General features: G+C 33.8%; 1 protein-coding gene across 2 annotated transcripts in view; it reads right to left on the reverse strand.

Annotated features, from left to right (window-relative positions):
- The window catches only part of TMPRSS15 (transmembrane serine protease 15), an 83,154-nt gene extending 71,632 nt beyond the window's left edge, over window positions 1-11,522 (reverse strand). Inside the window, exons 1-8 of one of the 2 annotated variants that reach the window (XM_010722365.2) lie at window positions 11,295-11,522; window positions 9,980-10,110; window positions 8,949-9,016; window positions 8,404-8,448; window positions 6,715-6,857; window positions 5,008-5,055; window positions 2,237-2,278; window positions 860-979 (exon numbers count right to left, since the gene is read on the reverse strand). In XM_010722365.2, coding sequence (XP_010720667.2) covers window positions 860-979; window positions 2,237-2,278; window positions 5,008-5,055; window positions 6,715-6,857; window positions 8,404-8,448; window positions 8,949-9,016; window positions 9,980-10,110; window positions 11,295-11,439 — 742 coding nt within the window. In that variant the 5' untranslated portion in view covers window positions 11,440-11,522. Of the gene's footprint in view, window positions 1-859; window positions 980-2,236; window positions 2,279-5,007; window positions 5,056-6,714; window positions 6,858-8,403; window positions 8,449-8,948; window positions 9,036-9,114; window positions 9,385-9,979; window positions 10,111-11,294 lie in introns of those variants that run through there. The other variant, XM_010722371.2, reaches the window with a different exon arrangement.
- Window positions 11,523-11,768: the final 246 nt, after the last annotated feature.

Genomic DNA, 11,768 nt, shown 5'->3' on the forward strand with positions numbered 1-11,768 from the left:
CTGTCTTTTAATTTCCTTTATAATTTTACTAAAAATACATTAAAATAATAAAAACAAATCTAAATAAAAAGTAAATTCAAGATAGCCTTAGTTTAGAGAGTACTGTCTTAGTTGAAGCATAGGAGATTTTACCAGGAAAAGCCAAACAGATGTTTTACAGCTAATGTTATTGTAGAAACTTTACAATGGGATTGGGCATATCAGCTTAGTTCTTGCCTCATTTTTCTATGCACAAAGCCAAAACCAATTATCTGGTGACAGAGAAGAGATTAGCAAGGAGAATACATTGCTTTTATGAAAAAGCATAGTGAAATAAAGTATCTCTGAACCAGAGTGTATCTAGTATATTGTGAAGATCTGTTCGTAGTATTTTTTATGATGATATTTTTAATGATGGAATCAAAAGATAAACCTCTCTTCTAACACTGAATATGACAGTAAGTAACTTCTGGTACTGGGTAATGGGATTTAACATTTGTTTTTGGAAAGAACATATTTGATATTACTAGTGCACAACTTCACATGAGATTTTGACATTGTTTTATATTTTCTATTATATTTATTTATAGTTATTAATACATATATTAAACAGCATCTTCTATATCATTTTATATTAATGTAGATGCCTTGTGTTATTTTCTTCTTATATATTGAACATATCATTCATCAATTAAAATTTTAAATGAAACTGTTTGCATTTACAAGATAAGTGTTATAACACTTAGATATTGTTGCTATTATTTTTATCAGAGTTAATTTGGACTTAATTATGAAGCTAATTGCTTATTAAGTACTTAAAAAATACTGACAGTTTTAAATATGCTCAGAAATACTGCTTTAAATAGATTTACATTCTTACCACATCTTTTTTCAGATTCATCTGAACCATCTGGGCAGTCCAAGATTCCATCACAAAATAAATCCTTCCCAATGCAGGTTACTCCATCATCACAAATTTCAGCAGGCAACGAGCACTCAACTGAAATAGAAAGCAAAACAGCAATAACAATAAAGCAGCAATGCAGCTTTACTACAATGGAAAATTGACTTACTTTTGGCTACTCTAGCACAAATCAAACCAACCACTCTATTGTGTTTCACAAAACTGCATTTTTAGTAGCCAGAAATGAAATATTGCATACTAAAAAGGAACGTTTAGCACAGAGTAGAGAATGGTCTGAGAAGTGGCATATTTTTTAAAATTATGTTTGAAGCAGAGCTAGAAGAAAATTTCCATGAATTCCCATCTCCTTCCTCTACTTAAATAAACTATTTTATGTAATATACTAAATACATTTTCAAATTTGTTATTTCTTTGTAATTTGATTAAGTAAATGCATTTTTGATATAAGTGTATGTAAAAGTGACAAGGACTGGAAATTTTTTTGGATGTATGGTAATGTTTCAGACTGATTTACAAATAAAAACTTTCAGTGTTAGCAGCAAAAAGCAAAAGAGCTGCCATTTTGAATCCAATTGGTAGATGAATCAAACCAAAAGTCAAGTGATGAAGGTGTTAGTGTCAATAAATTAATTGCCATGGATGAGTAAAGATGAGACTGCATTCTAGACAAAAAAAACAAAACCCTATCAGTAATCTAGGAATATGCTTTGCCCAATACAGAAGAAAACACTGTTTACATATGACATAATCCACTCTAGATTAATTCTTCAAATCATAAAACTAAACAGCATTGCCATCTACTGGATATAAATAAATTAACATTTTCTAGTGAAACAATTTGACTTCTTCTGGAAACAGTAAGTAACCTTAATTGCAATATGATTGCTGAAGTCAACTTAGAAACGGCAGTAAATAAATAAGACCCATTTAAAAATGCTTATACATGTCATATATATTTCACCATTTTACGAGACTAGGGGAAGTTTTCAGCAATTCAAACAGATTTGGCTTTCCATACATCGGAAGTACTGTGAGAGTTTGTTACCAGTTAAGAATGTCCTTTAAACCCTAAGAAATAATATGCATCAAAACCAAACAGTCGGTATGGGTATCAATATACATATATCAGCATTTGTATAACACATGAAGCATTTTTGTAGAACATACAGTTTCTTTGAAGAGGCCTCTCTAGTCAAATTGAAGGTAAACCTGCATATTATGTACTTGCAGGAATGGAATGCAAGAACTAATATGAAAACGATATACAAAATAGTGTAACCCTCAGACTATTTCATAAAACTGCCCTGCTTCTTCCCATATCAAGTTACCTACCTGAAGTTGTTGCAGCCTTGCTTGTTGTGAATTGTTCTGAACCTGCAAAACACAACCCTGCGTTAGAACTTTACTTCTTGCTCTCTGAAAGTACCCCTACAGTTGTTTGGGCATTACCAAGAAGCTACTGATCTGCTGTTATGAGATCTGCATTATTCACTGTATCTCAAAACCCCAGCACAGGTAATGGTATTGTAACTTCAGTTTAAGTGATTTGAATCTGATTGTCAAATGTCAAAATAAATTTAAGAGAAATAATTGTAAATTACATTCTTTTATACTTAGTCTCATGCATTTTCAATAACTTCAAAATGCTTTTTAAAAATTTATTAAAGAGAATCATAGAACATAGAACAATAATTTCTTGTCTTCTCTTTCCCTTCCCTATTCTGACTGTAATTGATGCCAGAGGACTTGTAAATAGACTCATGGGATCTGTTGAAAAAAAAGAGAAGTTGTGAGAACTTCAAAATTACTACTAAATATATAAGTACTTCTTCATATAAATAACATTGCTCAACAAATTAGTGGTCACAGTATAAAGAGACTCAAATCTGTGTAGTTGCATATTTACATACTGGCATATTTACATATACGTGTTTTTACATATTTACAAATAATCAAATACCTAGGTACTTGAGTAGACTTGCATTGGTGATAGTAAATTGGAAAAAAATCTGCTTCATACTTTCCTATGATTGTTCCACATACCTTCCCACAAGAGATTTTTTTAATAACAATCTTCATCTTATTAAGGATGTCTCTGGACGTTCTCAGTTCCTACTTTCTCCTTTTTTCCTCTTTAAATTTGCATTATCATGCCTCTGTACTTTTTTTACTTATATCAACACTTAAATATGTGTTATTATAGTCAATGGACCCTTTCAGTTTATGAGATGACAGGCTAGAAGGAATAAACTGGGAAATGTAGTAAAGTCTTCTTTATAGTTTATCATCTATCAGTTTTGCTGTTAGTAGTTGCTGATCACTAGAGTCAGAGACCGTTAACTTTTTGTTACATGTTCCTACTCAAACTTACTGGTGCACAAACTTGCAAGAGGATTTGCTAATAATTTTCTATCAAATCATGTTGATTTGGCAAACACTATTAAGCTAAGCTAAGTCATTTTGTAGTAAATGGACCATTCAGGACCATTCTATGCAGCAAATCTGAGGACAGAGTCCAAAGACAGAGAGAGCAGAGAAAGTGCAAGGAGGGTGCAGCTGGATGGACTGTTTTCTCATGGCTCACTCAGCAGAGGACATCACTCATAGCTTCACAGTAGTTTGTGAAGTATTATGTACATACATATCTACCTAATTTACTTCTTGTTGTCTCATTTAATCATTATTTTGGGAGGAAATAGCTATTTAATAGATGCATGCATGAGCAGGCTGTTCTAATAAAACTAATCTTGAAGGTTGTTAAAATAGGGTTGTTACAGGTGTTACTCCCAAATGCGCACGTATAAGTTGATAACAAAAGCCACAAAAGCAAAGGCATAGGACAGTGACAGAGGCATTAGTAGTATAAATACAAACCATACATGCTCAGTTACTGAGCAATTTCACTAACAGAACATGTGAGGTGGATAAAGTAGGCTTTAGGGTCAACAGAGAGAGTAAACCCCGGTCCCAACAGACATAGCATACCGCACATGGTAAAATGGGGGCTTGGGACTAAGAAACAACAAGGAAACTAGTAGTATTAGCAAGCATATAAAAATAACTGGATTTGTGAGTTGGAATCAATGAGCCTTGTGAGTCTCTTCCAATTCAAAGTATTCTATGATTCTTTGACCTGAGGGAGACCTAAAAAAAGAAGGAAGGAATCCATCCATGCTATAAATACTATTCCAATTCCAGTTTAGGATGCCAGCAACTCCCTACTCCCTTCCCCTTCCTCCCCCTCACTCTCATTTTCTTCTTGCTATGGACTAGCAACACTGACCTTAGGACTCAAAGTGACATTAAGATAGCATGCCAGAGGAAGTGACAGATAGGAGAAAATCTGTGTATTATCAGTTTTTAACGATATAATTGGGAATAAAGAGTAGCAACTGTATACTTTGGACTATGTGCGTTAATAGGCTTATAATAGGACTAACTTTTTTGTTGTTGTTGTTACGACTGTAATTAGGCTACTGATAAATAGTTGACTCCTATATTTATAGGTCTATATGTAACATATGTATCTTTACTTCATATTAATTGCACAATGTGTCTGATTCGATACCATGATTCCTTCCTGGATAATTTGTATGTGGCAACTTGTATGTAATATGTGTATCTGTATCTTGTGCTAAAAAGGACATAATGTACTACTCATCTCTCTGGCTTACTTTTAGTGAGTTTTTACTATGCAAGCTTGAGAGACAAGGAGATGTGTCTGCCCTGTTCCCTATACTCACAAGTCTTCCAATGATAGCAGACTTAAAGCCTACTAACATTACTCAGTATACCAGTAACCATAGTATGTGAATCTACATGTCTGAATCTATAAAAATGTCAGCTTGTGGCTCAGATGGTTGACAGATTCAACTTTTGTTTTGATCCTCAGATTAAGCTCTTACAGCTTTTATACAGACTTTAGATCACTGGTTTCTCAAGTGGTCAAAAATGATGAAGGGCAGCTATCACTGAGTGAACACTGCCAATCCCAAGTACAATCAAAGTGGCTTTATTAAACTATACCAGCTAAACAGTAAGTCTTTCGTTTCTTCTGCTGTACAGATGCAAAAAATAGTTTCTGTTTTAGGAAGGATACTGACCTGATGAAGTTAAAGGCAGCATTGTAGTAGTAGGATTTTCAGCAACCACTGAAAGAAAGCAAGTTCATTATGAACTCCTTTTATAGTGCAGTATCTATTTTTATACAAAATAGAGAGAAAACACAGTAAAAAATCCTCAAAAGCTGTGGCTGTTTCTCTTTGTATCACTAACAGTATCCTGCTTCTCTCCTTTTGACCATTTCACATTATTTTCTCAGACTCTGACCTTCCAAAGGAGGAAAAGTCTCTTAATTCCCTTCTATCCTGAGTCTCTGTTTATTATCTCACATGTAAAATGTCTTTATCTTGGAAATCTCTGTCTTGACTCTTTTATACCATGGAGCTTTTCAGAGCATCTGCATCATAAAGCAGTATTTATATCAGATAAATTACTTAAAATTAATCTGGAATTATTTGCAAGATAGAAAGTTACTTTTAGTCACTATGGAAATTTATTTGGAGCAAATCACAGGTAAATGTTATATTTCGTTCCCTCTATGATATGAAATAGAAACAAAGTTTGTCTTGAAGAACATACAGAGACATTGGAAGCAAAAGTGCTATGTATATGTAGGATCATTAGTTACAGTTGTTACTTTATTGCAGCACTCCTAATAGTATACAGATGACATCTCACGTGAAAAGAGACATTTTAATGATGCACATCAAGAAAAGTTTTATTGCTTCAAAATTCATCAACAGATATGTAATCTTTTAAAAAGCACTTCATAATTTCCTTTGGAGGCATTTTTCAAACATAATGAGCAATTGCTTTCCACAGTGACGTGCAACTATTTAGAACAACTTCTTAAATGTGGTGCAGATAGTAAAAAGAAATAAAGATGTCAGGACTCTGAATTTAGCCTTTGAATAGTTGAAGTACTTTGCAAGAAATGCACCTTTTAGAACAGAGTAAGAAATGTTGCATAACAAACATTCTACTCCTCTTAAGGCAATCAGTAGCTATCTAATAGTAGCTCCATCAGGTCTTCAAATGTCAGCTAATCAACTTCCACTTCAAAGGATTCAAATTGTTTTTTATCATTATATTTAGTGAAGGCCTATTTTGAGTCTTACTGAAATCAAAAGAAAGATTCTCATTGATTTTGCTGAGCTTCCTCTTAGGCTTTGCCAATCTTTGTAGTACTTGCATAAAATCACTGTATTTGAGTATTTCCAAAATTTGAAAACATCTAGTTTTTAAAGCTGCATCATTTGTTTCCCATTTACACTTTACCTAAGTATCAGAGGAATTTGATACTTGAGTATCCTTCTCCAGAAGTCACACACTGTATTAGCTTGCTATTTTTTTTGACATCTTTTCAATAAACGAGTCCTCACTCACTGTGAAGCTGAACCACTTTCCTTATTCTTGAGCAAAACAAACTGATAGTTGCATTTACTTATGAAATACCGTCAAGACTTAATTGCATTAATCTGAGGGACAATGAAATTACAAGAGTTATGCTGCATAAAATAGATGCAGTTGGGTGCTTTTGACTGGGAAATCCCTACTTTGCCCTTTATTCCTTCCATAGTGGACATATGCTAAACTGATTCATACTTTCTGTTTGACAGCGTTTTTTCACCTGCTGATGGAGATGGAGTAATGGAGAACACCCATAAGATAACGATCCTTCTGGTGGTTGGGGTCCAAAGTTGTTGCTCATATTAACAGCACTTTTCAAGGATTTATATTAGCATTACCTGTGATTTGTATGCTGTTCACATCAATTTTCAAGGTCTGAGAAAGATCAGTTGCATTTGCGTTGATACCTGAAAGTAACTCATTTTTTATTATCTCAGCTGTTATTCTCTGGGTAAGATAAAGGCCGAAGATCACAACAACACTAGCAATATAAAACAGAAAGTGATCAGTTAAGCAAGATAATGTAGTGAATCTATGATTTGAGTTACTGATATTTTGACAATATTTAATTATAATAGGGGTTTCACTTGTAAATTTGAAGTATCATAAAGTCATGGGTGGTTAATATAACATGTAAGGAAAAAGCTCTTAACTATAGCTTAGAACATTTGGAGAAACTGTTCTTATTTCCCTTGCAACTCTTATATCCATTGTAGGAGAAAAAAGCAATAGCACTGTTATTTATGCAATGAAAAAGAACTGGAATAAACTGAAGAAGCAGGTTTATTCAATACTTAACAGGTCTTCTAGTTTAATCTCTAAAATATTGATGGTGAACCTGAAATTTTCACGATATAAAAATATAACACAAACTGGTCAATGCTGTATAGCAAACATCCTGTATGGATTCTGCTTTCACGAGGATCTGCTGTGTGATTACCTATATTTCCATAAGTAAACAATAAAGGCTGTAACCATACATATTTTGAAATCAGTGGTTGTAGTTTATTTAACTTCTATGAAGCCTGAATTTTATCCAGAATTTTGTTTTTTTGCAGTCTCTTATTCCATCATCTTACTCCATATTCAATATTTGTAGCTAGAATGAGGTATCTGACTGAAGTCAAAGTATGATGTGTGTTAAAGATATATATTTTTTCCATTTACTTAGATTTAAGTGTGGTTGTTTTTTTTATTATTATTCTTAAGTGTTTATAGTATCAAATTGAAACAGACTCAGCAATGTTTTTTGATATGGCCTGCAGCTGTATTGCAGGATTGAGCATTTTGCCGTGTAAGGAAAAATTCTCCTCTTTAATTTCTTGTTTCTCATAACCTCTAGGCTGTGCTGAGTAAACAAAAGCTTTTATTGCTTTCATTGTGACTCAAAAGTTTTAAAGGTCAAATAATAACAAGGTTGCCCAAAGGGATAAACACCTTTTTAACAGAAAGAGTCAACTTGAAAATCATTTTTGAAATAAACAAATGTTATTTCAAAGCAGAAATGAAGACAGATGTCTAGATTTCCATTGCATTTGATGGAAGGAAACAAGCTGTTCTTTGGCATAACTGATCTTCTCCTGAAAAGGCATCCAAACATAATGGATGAGAAAACCCTAAAAGCAACTTTTTTTTACCTTTGTTTATAATTAGAGTTTTGAGCAACTAGCTCAGACACGCATCTATTTTCTGTGAAAAATTTTGATGAGTCTAATTCTACATGCAGAAACGAAAGTTTGCTACTTGGATCCATCTTCACAGAGACAAAAGCCTGTATGTGCTGCCTACTTCTTTTCCCTTAGTATTAGAAAATAGTATAATAAAATCCTTCATAAGGTTATCATAGTCCATCTTCCATAGTTCCATGTAATTTGTTTTATAATCTCACTATTACGTTCAATCGATTGATTCAAATCTGCTTCTCATTTTCAACATACATGTATTCATAGTTGGCAAATATCCTTATCTTATTAGTAAAATCCCTGTCTCTTGCTCATGTCTAACTAAAAATTTTTCTATGCAATTACCCTGTTTCAGATGTCTTCAAGATTTCATTACCTTCTTCAGGGTTCCTATAGGGGAAAAAAAAAGACAACAAAAAACCATATTATTTTCTCCTTGAGCTTATAATGTTTAATGCTGTGGCTAGGATGGAAGTGTGTTCTGGAACGGTATAAAAGTGGATTAGATTATTATATTTGCTGTGTAGACTCAAGACAGTATGAAGACCAGTGCAGGTTGAATTAGTACCATAGAGTTCACTGCATTTACTGAACTGTTTTGCCAGATTGCCTTCCATAGGACAACAAAGATAACAGGATATTGAGAAGTGAAATTAAGCTAGTCTTACTCTACCTATACTATGGATAGGTAGGACACACAGGATGCAGCTTTAAACGGTGCCAAGTGACAGCTCCACTTGCAAATTCCTTAAGTTATATGATTTAAATGGACCTGAGTCCATAGAGACATAGTAGTATATTTCCATTCATCTCAGGTTATGCCAACAGAAAATCTCTGTCCTGAACTTTATTCTAGATAGGAAGAACAGCAAACCTGCAAATTTACTTACTTGAACTGGAAAATTTCACATCTCTCAAATTTATTTGTCAGATCACTTGCTTGAAAGATTTTTTGTATCTGTACAGAAAAGAGAAATCTTTAACCACTAAAATAATGAAAAATACAACTACTTGCACACTGCATTCATGGTTTTAATATATTTTCCCTCTTCATACCTCATATCAGCAAACTTTCTTTGATGCTTCACTGGTTTTCACAAAGAAAGAATATAATGGACCTGAGGATGTTGGTCGACACTTGTCTAAACATGAGACAGCAGTGTGCCCAGGTTGCCAAGAAGGCGAGTGGTACTCTGGCTTGTATCTGAGATAGTGTTGTCAGCTGGAGCAGGGAGGTGATTGTCCCTTTGTATTCAGCTCTGGTAAGGCCACATCTTGAGTATGTATTCAGTTTTGTGCTCCTCATTACAAGAAGGCATTGAGGCCCTAGAGTGTATTCAGAGAAAGGCAAACAAAGTTGGAGAGGGGTCTGGACATAAGTCTTGTAAGGAGCAGCTGAGGGAGCTGGAACTGTCTAGTCTGGAGAATAAGACACTCATAGAAGACCTTATCACTCACTAAAATCTCCCTGGAGATTGTGGTGAGGTGACAGTTGGTCTCTTTTCTCATGCAACTATAAGTAGAACAAGAGGGAATGGCCTCAAGTTGTGTCAGGGGAGGTTCACATTGGATATTAAGAAAAATTTCTTCTCAGAAGGAGTGGTCAGGATTTGGAACAGGCTGCCAAGGGAGGCGGTGGAGTCACCATCCTTGGAAGTATTCAAGAAATATTTAGATGTGGTAATAAGGGACATGGTTTAGTGGAAGAATATTGGTGGTAGATGGATGGTTGGACTGGATGATCTTGAGTGTCTTTTCCAATCTTGGTGATTCTACGATTCTATGATGACTTCTGATCAAGCTTAAGATACTAAATGTCACAGTCTGGGGAAAATAATAAAGCATCATCAACAAGTTATGTTAGAAAATTAATGTAGCTACTGCATACTCTTGATTTAACCAGCGGTAAATAGGTTCTTACCAAGTGTTCAACATCAAAGGCAAGGACTTTGAAGTCGCCTGATGATTTATCTTGCAAAGCAGGAATGAATGATGTCCCAGAAATTATTTTAAATGTTCCCACATAGCCTTGGCTATTTCCAGTAGTTTGAGCTAGATTATTAAAAATATAATTAAATATTTATAAATAATACAATATAATATTTATAATAATATAAAGAGCTGTATTATATTTTATTCTACGTAGATCATAAAAACTAAAATTTTTTACCTGTTTTGCTTTGTATAAAGAGACAGTTTGCCAAGTGCTGATTTTTAATAAGTGTCAGATCATTTTTGACAAAAGTAATAACTGTAAATATATGAATACAATTTGTCCTTGGTTCTCATTACTTTCAATTTCACACTAAATGCTGAACTTTCCAGCAGCAGTTTGAACAGTTAAAGGAGACAGTAGATTTACTGTGGGGGTGCCCGAGCACTAGAACAGGTTGTCTGGAGTGGTTGTGGAATCTCTGTCCCTGAAGATATTGAAAAGCCATCCACACATGGTTCTGGGCAGACATACCTAGGCGGCCCTGCTTGAGCAGGGTGTTGGACTAGACTGTCTCCAGAGATCCCTTTTAAACTAAATCATTCCCTGATTCTGTGAATCTCTGTAGCATGTGAAGCTATGTCTAATATAAGGAACAAAAACTGGAAATTCTCAGATAAGAGCTGAATTAACGTGACTGATAGAAAATACCTTTTGTTTACCAGTTATATAACCAGAGGTATTTTTAGAATGGGATTAAAGGCATTAACATCCAAGAATGAATTTAAATTAAAGAGAAGATAGCTAAGAAATACTGTAATAGACAATTCGTAATGGAGGGGCACAACCTAGTGACACTAATTTCCTAAAATCAACCAGTAATTATATTACCTTAAGCTTCTATTTATCCTTATAACTGCATATCTATTTAAACAAATGTTTCTAAATAGTAGGTTTTTCCTTTCTAAGTAAATCATGTCATATTATGTGCAATATTATGTTCAGTATTTGGTGAATATGACTGAATAAACAAAGCTTTACAGTTTGGATTAAATTCCAAAATTAGATTAAATTCTCTCATTTCATCAGGCTTCAAGGCATGCTTCAATGCTTTTATCTTGGCTTATTTTGTCTAGATCAATATCCAGAGAGGGAAGCATAAAATAAACAAACAAAAAGCCAAGCCAAAAACATTAGAATTATAGTAAGAAATATGAAATATAATTACAGTGACAATGATACTGTCTTCAAAATCTGAACTTCTACCGAAGATCTCCTGAATAAGTCGAAGGTTGGTACTTACCTTGTTCTAACTCCTTGATTGTTAACCATGAAAGTGCAGTCAGCCCCACGCAGACACACACAAAAAGTGCAAGCAGAGAAACAAACAAAATTTCATAGTAACTAAGAGGAACGTATTTCTCACGAGATGATTTTCTCAGCTTCATTTCTGTCCTGAATGCTTGTACCAACAAAGGACTGACATGAGGAAGAAATAACCTGAAAATGAGGGTAATAATTCACATGAATCACAGAATCACAGAATTGCAGGGGTTGAAAGGAACATTTGTTTATTTACAAGAGACGCCTATCAATTAATTATGCCATAAAACTTAATAGACAGGTTTTTTTACAACATTTCTGAGCGTTCATATTCATTAACAAGATAAGCAAAAATGAAGAAATCTCTTCAAAAAGGAAATGTTAAAGTTTCTGTCCCAGATAAAATATATATATATATATATATATATATATATATATATATAATAAATAAAAA

The sequence above is a fragment of the Meleagris gallopavo genome, chromosome 1 (genome assembly GCF_000146605.3).
Source record: "Meleagris gallopavo isolate NT-WF06-2002-E0010 breed Aviagen turkey brand Nicholas breeding stock chromosome 1, Turkey_5.1, whole genome shotgun sequence".
In the NCBI taxonomy this organism is placed as follows: Eukaryota; Metazoa; Chordata; class Aves; order Galliformes; family Phasianidae; genus Meleagris; species Meleagris gallopavo.